The 17,830-nt window shown below is 37.7% G+C and overlaps 1 protein-coding gene across 8 annotated transcripts in view; it reads left to right on the top strand.

Annotated features, from left to right (window-relative positions):
• Positions 1-17,830, top strand: part of BRWD1 (bromodomain and WD repeat domain containing 1) — a 128,684-nt gene that overhangs the window by 101,339 nt on the left and 9,515 nt on the right. For all 8 annotated transcript variants that reach the window (XM_016938541.3, XM_009427702.4, XM_016938540.3 and 5 more), the window contains 8 exons: positions 84-125; positions 1,894-2,037; positions 2,677-2,829; positions 6,547-6,713; positions 10,293-10,513; positions 12,449-12,616; positions 13,173-14,072; positions 15,420-16,337. In XM_016938541.3, the coding sequence (XP_016794030.2) occupies positions 84-125; positions 1,894-2,037; positions 2,677-2,829; positions 6,547-6,713; positions 10,293-10,513; positions 12,449-12,616; positions 13,173-14,072; positions 15,420-16,337 (2,713 nt within the window). The remainder of the gene's footprint in view (positions 1-83; positions 126-1,893; positions 2,038-2,676; positions 2,830-6,546; positions 6,714-10,292; positions 10,514-12,448; positions 12,617-13,172; positions 14,073-15,419; positions 16,338-17,830) is intronic.

The raw sequence follows: 17,830 nt of genomic DNA, 5'->3' as shown, positions 1-17,830 counted from the left end.
CTTTGATATGTTATTTATTAAGATTATGTTATTATTTTCTAATGAGACTCTAAATACTTAAGGTGCTCTGATTTTATTCCTAGGATGATAGTGATCTTCCTAAAACATCTTCTGGAAGAAGGAGAGTAAGTTACTCTGCATGGTTGACTTTTGTAGTTTCTTTTTCTTTGTTTTAAAATCAATTCAGGATTTTAGTTTTTGTCTTTGAAAAGTTATATCAGTGTAGATACTGAATATTTTATTAGCAAAATGTAGATACTGAATATTTTATTAGCAAAATGGGAGAAATTACTGGAAAGGTTTAGTGGGAGAGTTGGAATTTGTACTGTATTATCAGAGTGAGATGGAGTAAGAAGAGGCCATTCAAAAAACAGAGGCTACCACAGGAAAGACAAAAAAAGTAGAGAAATATGGCATGGCATGTCCATAGACTGTTAAGGGCACTACACCTGACTGGTGTAGAGGTTGGATGTTGAAGTGACCAAAGTGGCTGTGTCTGGCTGTTATGATTGGGGTAGATTATGGTGATATTGAAATCCAAGGATTTCATTTAAAGTAGAGAATCAGTTGAACAGCCAAAATAGATAATACAATTTGAAGGATAAGAAGATGTGTATTAAAGGAGATGAATTAGGAGTTTATTCCAAGAATATAGGGTGAAGGATGGGTACCTAGTCAAGGATATTTGCTTGGAATGGAGAGGAAAGGAAAATTATGAGACCTTTTTAGGGAAAACTAACTAGGATTTGGTGACTGAACTTTTTTTAACAATGGAGATATGTTGGGATGATGAGGTTGAGGGGTAAGGAGAAGGGTCTATGGAACTAAGTTTATGAAAGTGGGTAATCATAATGGAGTATCAGCAGCAGGCTTTGAAGTGCAAATAGAGAGTAATTAAAATTAAAGGTTATTAATATGAAAATGCTTAAGACATTTTAGCCCAGATCATTTTAAATTTCCTCCAAATGCTCCTTAAATTTAAGCTTTTTATGAAATATTAATTTATACCATGTGCTTGCCTTCCAGAACACTGAAAAGTTAGACCTAAAATACTCTAATTTGATTAGTCATTTTCGTTTAATTTTATTTCTAGACTCCCAAGTGTTTAGTATTTGTATTTATTTGCTATGTCTGCTGCAGCAAATGACAAATTTAGTTGCTTAAATAATAAAAATGTATTACCTGATAGTTCTGTAGATTAGAAGTTTTCATGGGTCTCTAGGTCAGAATCATGGTCTTGGTGTGACTAGAAGCTCCAGGGAGAGTTACGTGCATTTTCCAGCTTCTAGTGGGTGTCCTCACCTTGGCTCCAGGTCACCTTGTTCCATCTTTCAAGCTAACAACGTAGCATTTTTCAGTCTCTCTCTGACTCTGACCTTTCTGCCTCCCTCTTATAATAACTTTTGTGGCTATACTGGGTCCAAGCAATCAATTCAAGATAATCTTTCATCTCAAGGTCTATACCCTTAATGCAAAATACCTTTTCTCATGTAAGGCAACATAGTCATAGGTTATGAGGATTATGATGTGGACATCTTTGGTGGGGCCATTATTCTGCCTATCATATTATCAGATATGCTTCATATTCTGCGAAAACAAATATTATAAACCTGGGAGGTGAGAGGTCATGGAATAGCCTTTCACTAGATAATGTGCTCTTGTTAGAGTATGCTTTTCATAGCTAACTTTGTAATATTTCTGAAATTGGTTAAGTTATATCAAAATAACTTATGTTACATGCATAGTTTAAAAATTTCATTTCTGGAAAAATGTGTTGAGAGCAACATATATGACATTATTGTATTTTTATAGAAGACAGTAGATCAGTTACATTTTTACCACAGTCTTACACCAATAGTGTGATTTTTCTTAAGACTGTGAATGTATTTTTAGGTCCATGATGGGAAAAAAAGCATCAGAGCTACGAACTATGTTGAAAGCAACTGGAAGAAACAGTGTAAGGAACTAGTGAACTTAATTTTTCAGTGTGAAGATTCTGAACCATTTAGACAACCTGTTGATTTGGTTGAATATCCAGTAAGTTTCCATTGTTTAAATGTTTGGGGCTTTTCTTGTTTTGCAGTGAGGAAACTGGGGTAGAGTTATTAAACTTTAAAGAGAAAGATACCTAGGCTTTATGTTAACTTTTTTGCTCCTATCACTAAGTGGTAGAAGTATCGTTTTTACATAGTTTTCTTCAATTTATAGACACCCTTGTGAGCTCATTTAAGAATTTAGACTTAGATAATCAGATTAGTATTACATAACAGTGGGATGGATCTACTTAGATTTCTATCTAAGTAGGCCCAGCACTAGGAGAACTGTGAATTGGATAAACGTGTCTGTTTGCACTCTTTAAAAAGGGAAATTGAAAGATGACTTTATAAAAAAAGTTGGATTATAACAGCACAGAGTGACTGTAGGATGCTTGGAGTACATACAGCAGGAAATAAAACCATCCCATGTGTCACTAACAATAAATAGACATTAACATTTTGGTATATTTCTATCTTTTCTTTGTTTTTATACCTCTTTTTAAACATTACTAATGAATTTTAAGAGTCCTCTAACCTTTTCCTCTCTTCTATCATTTCAAATTTTTTAGAGATCTGATGCATTTACATTTCTAAAAGCAAGAAATGAATCTATGAATTAAATATTGTGTTTAAAACCTAGGACTACAGAGATATTATAGATACCCCAATGGATTTTGGAACAGTAAGGGAAACTCTAGATGCGGGAAATTATGACAGCCCTTTGGAGTTTTGCAAAGACATCCGGCTCATATTTAGCAATGCAAAAGCATATACACCAAACAAAAGATCAAAGGTAATTTTTTATGTGGTTTATTGAAAAAAACTGCCTGATCTGTGTAGATAATTTCCCAATGTAATAGTAATTTTTTCCAGTGTAATTTTCCACTGTGTAGTAGAGGTTAGAACATTAAAGATAAGTGAATAAATTAAGACTATTATAAAGAAAAGAGCTTCTGCTACTGCTCATATATCTTCAGTTTTTGCCTTTCATCAGTTGATGTTTATCATAATCTCCTTAAATTTTATAAGCAAGTGGGGATTAATGGGAGTAGGCATCAATAGAAAGTGAACAAATTTGATACACAGAGTAAGAGTCTCTGTGTTTTGTATGTATAAGGATCTTGATTGGAAACGTAGATCGAGACTGTAAGAATATTAAAAGTAAAAAGGAAAATCTGATTGTGAGACTGCTGAGAGCATAAGAACATTTGGATTTGAAGAAGGAACACATAAGCTATCAGATTAAGACCACAAATAATGTTACAGAGCCAGTGGAGGCTCTTTGCTTGATGTGTTAGAAGCTAATATTATGACACAGGGTTTTTCTTTTTCTTTTTTTTTTCTTCTAGCCTATTCAAGTGAAGTGGTGACACTGGGTTTTTGAGAATAAGCTTTATATTGAAAGTTGACTCCTAAGGAGACAGGAGTGAATTTCAAATCTGACTCCGGTGCTGGCTTTAAAGCAGTATTTTTATTTTTTATTTTTTTTTAAAGAAAAGGTTCAGGGCATGGATTCTGAGATTAGCAGGTGATTAATGGAAGGAAAGGAGAGGTCTGGAAAGTCTTTGGGCATGTATAGTTATTTCTTTATGTTATCTCATGGGTTGCGTGTGCAAATTTGGGGGAAGTTAGTGTGAAACATGCTGGAAATTCAGGCTCTGATGTCAGCAGGCTCATTCTTTGCAGACTCCACTTGGCCATACTGGTTTTAACCAGTTTCAGCCAGTTCTTCTTATCTCATAAGCAGAGGGAGTTTCAGTGTTTTATAGTAGGTTGGGTTTCTTTCTTTCTTTTTTTTTTTTTTGTGTCATTTTGTAAACTTAAGAATTTTTGTTAGTTAATTGATTTCTTTAACTCTTTGGGGCACGCAGTTTCAGTAGAAGGTTACTAAAGTTTTGTTAACATGTTACACATTGGGTAACTTTTCAAAACTTGATGAGGCCTGTAATCCCTGGAATTTGGGAGGCCAAGGTAGGCAGATCACTTGAGGTCAGGAGTTCGAGACCAGCCTGGTCAACATGGTGAGCCCCCTTCTCTACTAGAGATAAAAAAATTAGCCCGTGTTGGCGCTTGCCTGTAATCCCACCTATAGGCACGAGGCATGAGAACCGCTTGAAATGAGGCATGAGAGCCACTTGAACCTGGGAGGCAGAGGTTGCAGTGAGCTGAGATCACGCCACTGCACTCTAGCCTGGGCAACAGAGCAAGACTCCAGGTAGCTCATGTGTTGAATAATTGTAAAAAGTCATATTTAAAGTAAAATACTTGTTTGATCTTAACAACATTTTTTGGTGTCTACAATCAGTGACATTTAACTGTTTTGCTTTAACTGCATTTCCCTGTCATTACTTAATATTAGACTCCTCCAGCATTACTGCCTCTAGTCTCAATTTGAGAACTCTTTTTTGGATTCAGGATCCACACTGCTTGCTGGATCAGCTTAACGTTCAAGGCTAACGTTTCCAAGCTTGGGTTTTTGTCAAAGTCACCATTTGTAAGACTGTTTTTTTTCAGCGACAAAATAAATTTCATTCAAGTCTTCCCTGCGCCCCTCAAATACATGTTTGAGGACACATACCATACAATTCACCATTGAAAGCTTATAGTTCAGTGGTTTTTGGTATAGTACATTGTCAGTTGTTCAAAACTATGGTTAACTATATATAACATAACATTTGCCATTTTAGCCATTTTTATGAGTACAATTCAGTGGCATCATTTATAATCTTTCTAAAACCTTTTCATCATTCCACACAGAAGCTCTGTAACCATCAAGCAGTAATTTCCCCTCACCCCCAGTCCTTGGAAACCTCTAACTTTCTGTGTCTGAATTTGCCTGTCCTAGATAATTTCATATAAAAATTGAGATCTTACCATATTTGTCCTTTTGTGTCCAGCTTATTTCACTTAGTGTAATGCCTTAAAGGCTTATGCATGTTGTAGCATGTATCAGAACTTTATTCCATTTTATGGCTGAATAGTATTAAAGTGTGTGGTTATACCATATCTTATTCATTCATCTATCGATGGCCAGCTCGGCTGTTTCTATTTCTTGACCATTACGAGTAATGCTGCAGCAAATTTTGGAATACACGGATCTCTCAGAAACCCTGCTCAATTCCCTTGGGTATAGACCTAAGAGTAGAAATGCTGGGTCATGGGATAATTCATGTTTACCTTTTCCAGGAACCACTACACTGTTTTCCATATTGGCTGCACCTTTTTACATTCCCGCTGGCAGTGTATAAAAGCCACAGTTTGTTCACATCCTTGCCAACACTTGTTGTTTTTGGAGTTTTGTTTGTGTGTATGTGTGTGTGTGTGTGTGTGTGTGTGTTTTCTTTTCTTTTTTTTTTTTGAGCCTGTCTCACTCTGTTGCCCAGGCTGGAGAGCAGTGGTGAGATCTTGGCTCACTGCAACCTCCAACTCCTGAGCAATTTGCCTGCTTCAGCCTCCCGGGTAGCTGGGACTACAGGCTTGCGCCACCATGCCCGGCTAATTATTGTATTTTTAGTAGAGATGGGGTTTCACCATATTGGCCAAGCTAGTCTTGAACCCTTGACCTCAAGTGATCTGCCTGCCTCGGCCTCCCAAAGTACTGGGATTATAGGCATGAGCCACTGTGCCTGGCAGAATAAAATTTATATATATGAAATACTGAAAATAACTGTCAAAGATCATTTCAGATTAAGTATAACAAATTTCACATTCATTTGTGAGCATATATATATGTATATGAGAAGCATGTAAGAAATTCGTATATCTCACATACTTTTTAAAAAAGTTTTCTGGTATTGGAGTGTCTTCGCCATCCACTGCCATGTACAAGAATTATATTTAAGTTTTGAGCATTAGACTTTTGCACTTATTTTCAGGAAAGGTCGTGGAGGAGGATAGAGTAGTTCTGTACATACATAGCTGTATCCAAAAGTATTTAAGATTTGATGTTATTTAATTGTAAACATTGTTAAAACAAATCTTTCATATGCATTAACGTTCTAGGTTATACTTTCTGCTACTGGATGCAAGGTATTTTTGTTTCATTTTTAGAATTAGGTGGCATTGAAAACAGATTGCAGACGGAGAGGGGTATATAAAAGTGCTTTTGTTCCCTTGCCCCAAAGAGAGACAGCGCTTTTGTAGCCTAAATAGCAGCCTTAAAACCATTCAACTTCCCATCTAACTTTGGGAGAAGGGTATATTTTGGGGTTTGTACATACAGATGTTAGAATAGGCAAAAACAGTTGAGATTCACTGACATATAGACATAAGTCCTGAATATAGATGCTTGACTTCAAACTACTTTCTTACCATCTGAGAGGTATGTATTTGATACTTCTTACTTCCGGATGTCATTAAGGGAAGGGGGTTGGAAACAGAAGAAATGGGTGACAGCCATTACCTATAAGCAGTGATATAATACATTGCAAGGGATCTCAATGATTACAATTATTTCTTAAGTACTTTTAAGGCTATTTTGTAATTCTACTTTGTTCTTATATCCTTGCAGATTTATAGTATGACCTTGAGATTATCTGCCTTATTTGAAGAAAAAATGAAGAAAATCTCTTCTGATTTTAAAATTGGTCAAAAATTCAATGAAAAACTTCGAAGAAGCCAGAGGTTCAAGCAACGGCAAAATTGTAAAGGTGACAGTCAGCCTAACAAAAGTATCAGGTAAACTGGTTATGGCAAGCTTGCTTTATTTATTTATTTAATTTTGGAGAGAGTCTCACTGTGTCACCCAGGCTGGAGTGCAGTGGCATGATCTCTGCCTCCGGGTTCAAGTGATTTTCCTGCCTCAGCCTCCCAAGTAGCTGGGACTACAGGCACACACCATCACATCTGGCTAATTTTTGTATGTTTAGAAGAGACAGGGTTTCACCATGTTGGCCACGCTGGTCTCGAACTCCTGACCGCAGGTGATCCACCCACCTTGGCCTCCCACAATGTTGGGATTACAGGTGTGAGCCACCACGCCCAGCCTATTTATTTATTTTTTATTTATTTTTGGAGACGGAGTCTCTCTCTGTTACCTAGGTTGGAGTGCAGTGGCATGATCTTGGCTGACTGCAACCTCTGCCTCCCGGGTCAAGCAGTTCTCCTGCCTCAGCCTCCTGAGTAGTTGGGACTACAGGTACATGCTGCCATGCCTGGCTAATTTTTTGTATTTTAGTAGAGACGGGGTTTCACCGTGTTGCCCAGGCTGGTCTCGAACGCCTGAGCTCAGGCAATCCGCCTGCCTCAGCCTCCTAAAGTGCTAGGATTGCAGGTGTGAGCCACCGCGCTCAGCCCTATTTATTTTTTAAGACAGGGTTTCACTATGTTGCCCAGGCTGGGGTCTAGTGATATGATCATGACCACTGCAGCTGCAACTTTCTGGTCTCAAGCAGTCCCTCTCACCTCAGCTTCCCGAGTAGTTGGGATAACAGGGGTGTGTCACCAAGCCTGGCTAATTTTTAAAAATTATTTTTTGTATAGATGGGGTCTTGCTATGGTGCCCACGCTGGTCTTGAACTCCTGGGATCAAGATCCTCCCACCTTGGCCTCCCAATATGTTGGGATTACAGGCGTGAGCCACTGCGCCCAGCCTGTATGCATTTTTTTAAAAATTTAAGACTGTGTTATTTAATCTTTAGAGTACTGTACATTCTGAAAAGACTAGTCATGGGTTTTACAGCTTGAAAGCATTTCTGTGAATATAGAGCTGTTGTATTGGTTTGTAATTCTATAAATATGTAAAATTATAGATTTTTTCAAATCTTATTAAGGATTATTTAAAGTGTCATTTGTATTTTGCATAAGAATTGGCTCTTTAATGTAGAGTCGGAGTCCCCAGCACCCGCTCCCTGTGTAGACTGGGCCACACAGTAGGATGTGATTGGCTGGCAAACAAGCATTACCACCTGAGTTCTGTCTGCTGTCAGATCCGTGGGGGCATTCAATTTTTATAGGAGCAGGAACCTTGTTGTAACTGTGCATGCGAGGGATCCAGGTTGTGTGCTCCTTATGAGGATCTAATGCCTGATGATCTGAGGTGGAACAGTTTCGTCTTGAACTCTGCCCACTCACTGGCCCCAGTCCCAGTCCATGGAAAAACTGTCTTCCACAAAACCGGTCCCTGGTGCCAGAAAGCTTGGGGACTGCTATGTAGAGAATAATGTGATTTTTATGTATGGTCTTTTGAGCATTTGATTGTGTAAGGGAAAATGTACCCTTGATACAATGTACCTCAGTATTACTGAGGATTATTTGTAAAGAAATGTAAAATGAAGGATTTATTAACTTTCTCAGTAATTGTATATTAATTTACATTCTATATTCTTTGACTATGTAGTTTAGATTAATATCACATTTATAGGTACTTTATGTTGTTACAGTATAAAAATTGAGTTGTGCAATGTTTAGTTTGTTTCCATTTATATTTTCAACTGTGCAGTATATCCCTTGATGGGATTTCCTTGTGGTTGCTCTGGGGACTACACTATGCATCTCAATCTATTGCAAACAATCGATTTTATATTAATACTATTTTTATTACAGTACATATAGGAACTTGGCTCTAGTATAGCTTCCTTCCATCCCCTTCCTAGGTGGTGGTGGTATCAGATCACTTTTTTTTTTTTTTTTTTTTGAGATGGAGTTTTGCTCTTGTTGTCCAGGCTGGAGTGTAGTGGTGCGATCTCGGTTCACTGCAACCTCCGACTCCCAGGTTCAAGCGATTCTTCTGCCTCAGCCTCCTGAGTAGCTGGGATTACAGGCACCCGCCACCACGCCCAGCTGATTTTTTGTAGTTTTAGTAGAGACGGGGTTTCACCATGTTGGCCAGGCTTGTCTCAAACTCCTGACCTCAGTTGACCCACCTGCCTCGGGCTTCCAAAGTGCTGGGATTACATGCATAAGCCACTGTGCCCGGCCTTATATTTACTTTTGTTCTCTCCCTTGATTATTAACGGCATTTAAAATTTTTGATATTACAGCCTTGTGTGTTATTATATAGACAATTATTGCTTTAAAGAATTGTGATTAACTTTAAGCTTCAACGTCTAGATACCACTTAAAAGGCTGTTTTGCTTTTGTTTTAAGAAACAGGGTCGGCCGGGCGCGGTGGCTCACGCTTGTAATCCCAGCACTTTGGGAGGCCGAGATGGGTGGATCACGAGGTCAGGAGATCGAGACCATCCTGGCTAACATGGTGAACCCTTGTCTCTACTAAAAAATACAAAAAATTAGCCGGGCGTGGTGGTGGGCGCCTGTAGTCCCAGCTACTCAGGAGGCTGAGGCAGGAGAATAGCGTGAACTCGGGAGGCTGAGCTTGCAGTGAGCAGAGACTCTGTCTCAAAAAAAAAAAAAAAAAAAAAAAAGAAACAGGGTCTCGCTCTGTTGCCCAGGCTGGAGTGCATGGTGTGATCATAATGTCATCGTAATGTCAAGCTCCTGGGCTAAAACGAGTCTCCTGAGTAGCTGCGATCATAGATGTACACAACTATGCCCAGCTAATTTTTAAATTTTTTGTAGGCATGGGGTCATGCTGTGTTGCCCAGGCTAGTGTTTGAACTCCTGGCTTCAATTTATCCACCTGCCTTGGCCTCCTAAAGTGCTGGGATTACAGGCATGTTCGGCCATTTCTTACTGTTTTAAAGGAAAATAGGATTATCTCAATATTCATTCACCCATATTTCTCACATGCCTTAAACTTCCATTCTCCTTTCTCATAATTCCTGGCCTAGTGGCCAACCATGGTGAATGGGTGCAGTTAGATGTAAATAGTCTGGTCTTGGGACAAAAATCATTTTGTTCTGATGCCTTTTTTTAACTTTTCCTGTTTAGGTTTTGTTGATTTCTCCTCTTAACCATATTCTGTCTTTAGGGACATAGAAATAAGAGAGGAGAAAGTTGGGTCCTATTGAGGCTTACATTGGTAGTATGAATGAATGCCTATATGACGTAAATGTTGGTTCCTCTTAGCATTTAATCCAAAGAATGTAAGGTATTCAAATAATTTTCTGTAACTTTTACTTGGAACATTGATTCATTACTCCAAATTTGAATAACAGTGTGTTAAATTTAGAGTTAGGAAATACTACTATTAATCAGTGCCAGAATAAAATGTTAATAGTGAATATTTTAATGTTTTGATGATAAAATTACTCTCAGTTTAAGAAATATGATATACTTCTATTTAGTCATTCTCTGTGAACCAATTATCTTTGTATTTTGTTAAATACTGTTTCTTTTGTTCATATGTTTGGCCAGAAACCTCAAGCAGAAGAGGTTAAAATCTCAGACAAAAATAATTCCTGAGTTGGTAGGTTCTCCTACCCAGTCTACCTCAAGTAGGACAGCTTATCTTGGAACCCACAAGACAAGTGCTGGTATCTCTTCAGGTGTTACTTCTGGTGACTCTTCAGATTCAGCAGAATCATCAGAAAGGAGGAGAAGAAATAGACCTATAACAAATGGTTCTACATTATCTGGTGAGAAGTGAAATACTATATTATTTCTTTGCTGAGCACCCAAATGTGTAACACTGGCCGTTACTAGAGATTTAGAGGAAAATATAAAGATGTGGCCTTGACACTGAAAGAACTTACAGTTTAATGGAAGAGATAAACATAATAAACATGGAACAATTCGATTATCTTCTATAAGTGCCATGCTTTGTGAATGGTACATTTATATTGAATTTTCAATTACGTGATACATAGATTCTTCACACTTGGTGTGCAGCATCTGAAGTTTTTGTATCTTTTTAATTTAAAAATTAAGTACTGAGAATCAATGAAGTTCAAAGCTGATGACCTAGTAAATTCTAAACTGTTCATGTTGTTGCCATCTGGTAGCATAACTGTAGCTGATGCTAACTTTGTTAACATTGTACAAATGAGGCTGTGGTGTGTATCTATTTCTGTACTGCTCTGAGTGGTTTTGCTGAATTATGACGATAGCATACTATTTACTATTATAATTGAATCATTTATACATATCTTTTACCTAGTATTTCAATAAATAGTATTGACAGCATTGAAAAATATACATACAGATAAAAGTTTGGAATGGAAGTGGACTGTGATAAAATGTGGAGAAAGACAAGCAAGTTCATGTGTATCACATTAGAACTGTACAGTGTTTTAAGGGATACATTCATAGCATGGAATGTCCAATCAGAGTATGCTGGAGTAATTGAAAATGGCACTAGTGATAAGTGGACACATTACAGCCTAGTAGCAACTATGAGAAAATGCACTGAAGGAAAGAAGGATGCATTTTGTGCATATGAAAAGACCGTTTTGGGGAATGTTACAAACAATGGGGTCAAACAGATAGAGTACAGTCAAAATATAGCAACTTTCGAGCCTTGCAGAAGAGTTTGGATTACTGAACTGGGTTCCTTACTGAGTGATAGAGTCACATTATGTTTCAGGAAGATTAAGTTTGGCAGTGATGTGCAGAGGGAGGGGAAGAGCCTGGAAAAACAGGGAGTCAAGGTGATGGATGGTAGAGTTGACAGGAGTAGCTGAGGTGGGCAAACAGTAGAACAAGTTCAAAGGATGAACCACAATTTGGTGTCTAGTATTTTGGTATCACAGCCAGTTTTCTTTTCTTCCCTCTCATACTCTCTCTCTCATGTAGCTGTTATGTAAGAAATGACCTTACTGTGCTGTTAGGAATGGGTAAAAGGATGGTGAGACATGCAAACTATGACTTCTGAAATGCTGGAATTGAAATGATGGTGTCTTTTTTATATGAAATACCTATCTGATATCACAGAAGGGAGTAGATATGGAGCCAATTAATTTAACTAATTTATTTTTGAGACAGAGTCTCTTTCTGTCGCCCAGGCTGGAGTGCAGTGGCACGATCTTGGCTCACTGCTACCTTCCCCTCCCGGGTTCAAGTGATTCTTCTGCCTCAGCCTCCCCAGTAGCTGGGATTTCAGGCTCCTGCCACCACGCCTGGCTAATTTTGTATTTTCAGTAGAGATGGGGTTTCACTATTTGGCCAGGCTAGTTTTGAACTCCTGGCCTCAAGTGATCCACCCACCTCGGCCTCCCAAAATGCTAGGATTACTGGAGTGAGTCACCGTGCCCGGCCTGCAGCTAATTAAATTTTTAATTGGAAGTCTGTTTATAAAATACATAAACTATATTTTGTAAATCTACACTAGGATTAATCTGTTATTTTTAGAAATAGAATTAAAAACTATTTGGAATGCTGATTATGTACCTTTTAATACTCCAAATTTCATCAGCTTTTTTTGGGAATGGTTTTTAAAAAATACATTCTAAGCATTTTAGGAATCTGCTTTTGTAGTAATGTTATGTAATGTTCAGAGTAATGTTATGAACTGCTTGCTTATGTGTGTAAAGACAGGAGAATATATGTAACTATTTACACTTTATTTTTCCTAGAAAGTGAAATGGAAGATTCTTTAGCTACCTCTTTGTCATCGTCAGCTTCCAGTAGTTCTGAGGAAAGCAAAGAGAGTTCCAGAGCTCGTGAATCCTCCTCACGCAGTGGGCTATCCAGAAGCAGCAATCTCAGGGTAACCAGAACTAGAGCTGCTCAAAGAAAAACTGGTAAGAGACTCAGTAGTACTTTTATGGAATGTATATCAAAAGAATCCAAAAGTTACAAATTGAATAGATTCTCGATTTAATGTATCTACGTAAGATTAAGTTAATGTCCTTTAGGTTCCTTAGATTTAGGAAGGAAATGAATTTTGGCATTAAAAAGTGAAGAAAAGGCTGGGTGCGGTGGCTCACGCCTATAATCCCAGCACTTTGGGAGGCTGAGGTGGGCAGATCACCTGAGGTCAGGAGTTTCGAGACCAGCCTGGCCACCATGGCGAAGCCTTGTCTCTACTAAAAATACAAAAAATTAGCCAGGCATGGTGACTGGTGCTTGTAATCCCAGCTACTCGGGAGGCTGAGGTAGGAGAATCGCTTGCACCCGGGAGGCAGAGGTTGCAGTGAGCCAAAATTGCACCATTGCCCTCCAGCCTGGGCAACAAGAGCGAAACTCCGTCTCCTCCCCGCCCCCCAAAAAAGTGAAGAAAATCATTAAAATAATAGTCATTTAAAAATGTTGAAATAAGGAAAATCTTTTTAATCTTATTGTTAACCTTATTTCTAGGTCCCGTTTCATTAGAAAATGGATGTGGCAGAAAAGCCACTCGAAAGAGAGTCTATTTAAGTGATTCTGATAACAATTCATTGGAGACTGGTGAAATTCTAAAAGCCAGAGCTGGAAATAACCGAAAAGTCTTAAGGAAGTGTGCTGCTGTGGCTGCCAATAAAATAAAGCTAATGAGTGATGTAGAAGAGAATTCTAGCTCTGAAAGTGTCTGTTCTGGTCGGAAGCTGCCTCACCGCAATGCTTCTGCTGTAGCTAGAAAAAAGTTATTACATAATTCTGAAGATGAACAGAGCTTAAAGTCAGAAATTGAAGAAGAGGAGCTAAAAGATGAAAGTCAACCATTACCAGTGTCCAGTTCTCACACTGCCCAGAGCAATGTTGATGAATCTGAAAACAGAGACTCAGAGTCAGAAAGTGATTTGCGGGTAGCCCGGAAAAATTGGCATGCTAATGGTTACAAGTCCCATACTCCAGCACCTTCAAAAACAAAATTTCTTAAAATAGAGTCTTCTGAGGAAGACTCTAAAAGTCATGATTCAGATCATGCATGTAACAGAACTGCTGGCCCATCAACGTCTGTGCAGAAACTTAAGGCAGAGAGCATCTCAGAGGAAGCAGATTCTGAACCAGGAAGATCTGGTGGTAGGAAATACAATACATTTCACAAGAATGCGAGTTTCTTTAAAAAAACCAAGATTTTGAGTGACTCAGAAGACTCTGAATCTGAAGAGCAAGATAGAGAAGATGGGAAATGTCATAAAATGGAAATGAACCCAATTTCAGGAAATCTGAACTGTGACCCTATTGCTATATCCCAGTGTTCCTCAGATCATGGATGTGAAACTGATTTAGATTCAGATGATGACAAAATAGAAAAACCAAACAATTTTATGAAAGGTAATTCAAAACATTTATCTTTGTTCACTGATTGACTCTCACCATCCTTTTATTTCTCTTACACACATTGATTTTTTCCCCCCGAAAAAGTTTCCCTTGAAACTTTTTTCTCTTTGCTGTTTCTCTCCCTCCCATGCATTCTGTGTTAGCCTTTTCTGTTCATCCTTTATATTCTTATGTGCATGCGTAACTTTTTATTGAGTATAATTTTATTCACCTAACAGGCAATCTTGGCCTTAAGAACTATGTCTATTGAAGATTTCACTTCTTGTATTGATGATGGGGATATATTATATTAGAGATGGGCTTGAATAAAGCAGAGAGGGGCACATTTATAAGCTGTGATGTTGATAGCTTAAGTAGTAGACAAAAAGGGTAGGACTATTTAAAAGAGATGTTAGTAATAGCAAATAAAACAGTTACTGAGCTGTTTCTATTAGGAAGTTTTTCTAAATGTTTTCCATTAATAAGCAGTTTAGTCTTCATTTCTTTTATGAAGTAGGTACTAGCATTATTGTTCATTTTACAGGTAATAACTGGAGCACAAAGTGGTGAAATAACTTGTTGAATTAAGATTGTACCCCTGGTACATGGGGATTGATAAAATACTGTAGAGCAGAAGACAGCTAAAACTAAGATGAAAAGTAATTGTGTGATTGGAACTTGGGGAGTTACAGGGAGTTTCAGAGAGGCTGAGTGTTAAGTGATTACTTTGCATATGCTAGTGCTATGGTAAACAGTTTAGTTGTATTCATGTTAATATTATAGTGTCAAGATCATGGGATGTTATTGAGAATGTGTTGAATTTGTGAATGGTGCTGAGGATGAAAAAGTTACTGCTTTAAAGTACAGTCATGTGCTGCATAACAGTGGTGGTCTCATAAGATTATAATGAAGGTTAAAAATTTCTATTGCTTAGTGGAGTAATCATAGCTGTCCTTAAGTCCTAGTGCAGTGCATTACCTTTTCTGTTTGGATACACAGACACAGACTTACCATTGTGTGACAACTGCCTGCAGGATTCAGAACAGTAGCATGTCATACAGGTTTGTAGCCTAGGAGTAATAGGCTATACCATATAACCTAGATGTGTAGTAGGGTGTACTGTAAGGTTTGTGTAAGCACACTCTGTGATGTTTGCTTAAGACGAAATAGCCTAACGATGCATTTCTCTGAATGTATCCTTGCTGTTGAGCAACATATGACTATACTAAGAGGTGTGTACCATTCCATTCACTGCAATACCCCCTTCAAATTAATACGAATTCTGAACTTGTTTTTAATATTGAACATATAATTCCTTTAGACTTACAAAAGATTAATAGAAATCTGCTCTTTAACTTTTAGATTCTACATCACAAGACAATGGACTAAGCAGAAAAATTTCCAGGAAAAGGGTCTGTTCCAGTGACTCAGACAGTAGTTTACAGGTGGTTAAGAAATCATCAAAAGCCAGAACAGGTCTCCTGAGGATTACTCGAAGATGTGCAGCCACGGCTGCCAATAAGATCAAGCTCATGAGTGATGTAGAAGATGTCAGTTTAGAAAATGTGCACACTAGAAGCAAAAATGGAAGGAAAAAACCTCTCCATCTTGCTTGTACTACAGCTAAGAAGAAATTGAGTGATTGTGAAGGAAGTGTACATTGTGAAGTACCAAGTGAACAGTATGCCTGTGAAGGCAAGCCACCTGATGCTGACTCTGAAGGTAGTACAAAAGTGCTTAGTCAGGCTCTAAATGGAGACTCAGACTCTGAAGATATGTTGAATTCAGAACACAAGCACAGGCATACCAATATTCACAAAATAGATGCACCTTCTAAAAGAAAAAGTTCCTCTGTTACATCTTCAGGAGAAGATTCAAAAAGTCATATTCCAGGGAGTGAGACTGATAGGACATTTTCTTCAGAGTCAACCTTGGCACAAAAAGCTACTGCAGAGAATAATTTTGAAGTGGAACTGAATTATGGGCTGCGCAGGTGGAATGGCAGAAGACTCAGGACCTATGGAAAGGCTCCTTTTAGTAAGACAAAAGTGATTCATGATTCACAGGAAACAACAGAGAATGAAATAAAAAGGAAGAGATCGCATCCTGAATTGGAAAATGTGAAAATCTCTGAAACAACTGGGAATTCAAAGTTTAGACCTGATACTAGTTCCAAATCATCAGATTTGGGATCTGTAACTGAATCAGATATTGACTGTACTGATAATACAAAAACCAAAAGGAGGAAAACGAAAGGAAAAGCAAAAGTAGTTAGAAAAGGTAAAACTTTTACAGCTAACATATCTAAAACTGTGAGACGTCAAAGACAAAGCAAACGCCCTAGGTTAAGTGTGGATGATAATGACTGGGAGGATTTGGACTATGCAAAATCTAAAAGAGTTCTTCGACGTTCAAAAATAAAAACGAGAAATCAGGGTAGAAGGACTGTGAGATACCATGATGGGGATGATGACAGAAGTTTAGAAAATGTGTTAGATTTCAATGGTTGCACCTTATGACCTTGAGGGAAAGCCAGTTCATTTAAGAGGAAATGGACTGGCATTTATGGTGAAAGCTGGCTGTTAAAATTATTTTTTTGTCTTACAATTCAGGGAATATATTTATATTTTTCTATGAAAAGTTATGAATGTGACTAAATCATGACTGTTATTTTTATTTGCACTTGCTGGTCTTTGTAGCAGCATTCAGCACAGGTGCCAAAATATGCTTCATTTTGGGGGCAGATCTATTTTGACAGTATTTGACTACATATAGTAAGAGTTTGAAATATGTTAAACACTAGACATCCTGGTTATCAAAACCAATGAGCATTACTTTCATGGCAGCAAGTGTCATGCAGTTATTTTCTGAATTTGTCAAAGAGGCAGTAGTTTCTAACCCCTGTTCTATAGTAGTTACAACAATTTCACAACCTATGTTTACAGATTCTTCATAAATACATGCATACTGACACTATAATCATGGGAGGTGTAACCATGATTAGTAGGCGAGGTACCTACCACTTTTTTTTTTTTCTTCCCCTGGCTACTTGAGTAGAATGCATTATACCAGATCTGGTCACTTTCATTGAAATGGTTTCTAATTTTCTTCCCAAGTGCTGTTGGGTTTTTTTCTTCTTAAGGAAAACGTTGTCACTTTTATGTTATAAACTTGAATTTATAAAGTGCTGGTAAATTATTTTTAATGATTTGAGTGCATGTTTTAAACCTCTAGGACCAGAGCATAGTCAGAGCATTTTCTTTTAAACTGTGCACTAACAAAATGCTATATAATCTGTCTTCTGTCCAAGATCTCCTGGTTTCCATTGTAAGGGATTTAACCAAAATCTTGCTCTTCCATAATCTTACTCTGTGAAATAGAGGAATTCGTGTGCCTTAGATTTAGAAGTGTGTTCTTTAATAGAGTGTACAGGGCTAAGAGTATTTAAGTTAACATGTAGGTTTCCCCCATCTGTATTCCAATTGTAGAGGTGAGTTTTGTTAAGAGTACAATTGCAAATCTTATCTATATAGGAAAATAGCTAAATGTCATTCTCCATCTCTTTGTTTTAGTTTACTGCTTCCATGTGCAATCCTAAGCATTCTTTGCTGGGGCAACTAAATGTATCTTTATTAGTGACTTCTAGTCCAAATATAAGAAACTGTCATGTTTTGTGGGAAAATAATTTTATAATCCATTTAAAGTGAAACTTTATCACACAAATAGTACACTTATTTTCTAACCAAATACTTGATAGGTTATGCTACTCCAGT

The sequence above is a fragment of the Pan troglodytes genome, chromosome 22 (assembly GCF_028858775.2).
Source record: "Pan troglodytes isolate AG18354 chromosome 22, NHGRI_mPanTro3-v2.0_pri, whole genome shotgun sequence".
In the NCBI taxonomy this organism is placed as follows: domain Eukaryota; kingdom Metazoa; phylum Chordata; class Mammalia; order Primates; family Hominidae; genus Pan; species Pan troglodytes.
This window is presented reverse-complemented; position numbering and strand designations above follow the sequence as displayed.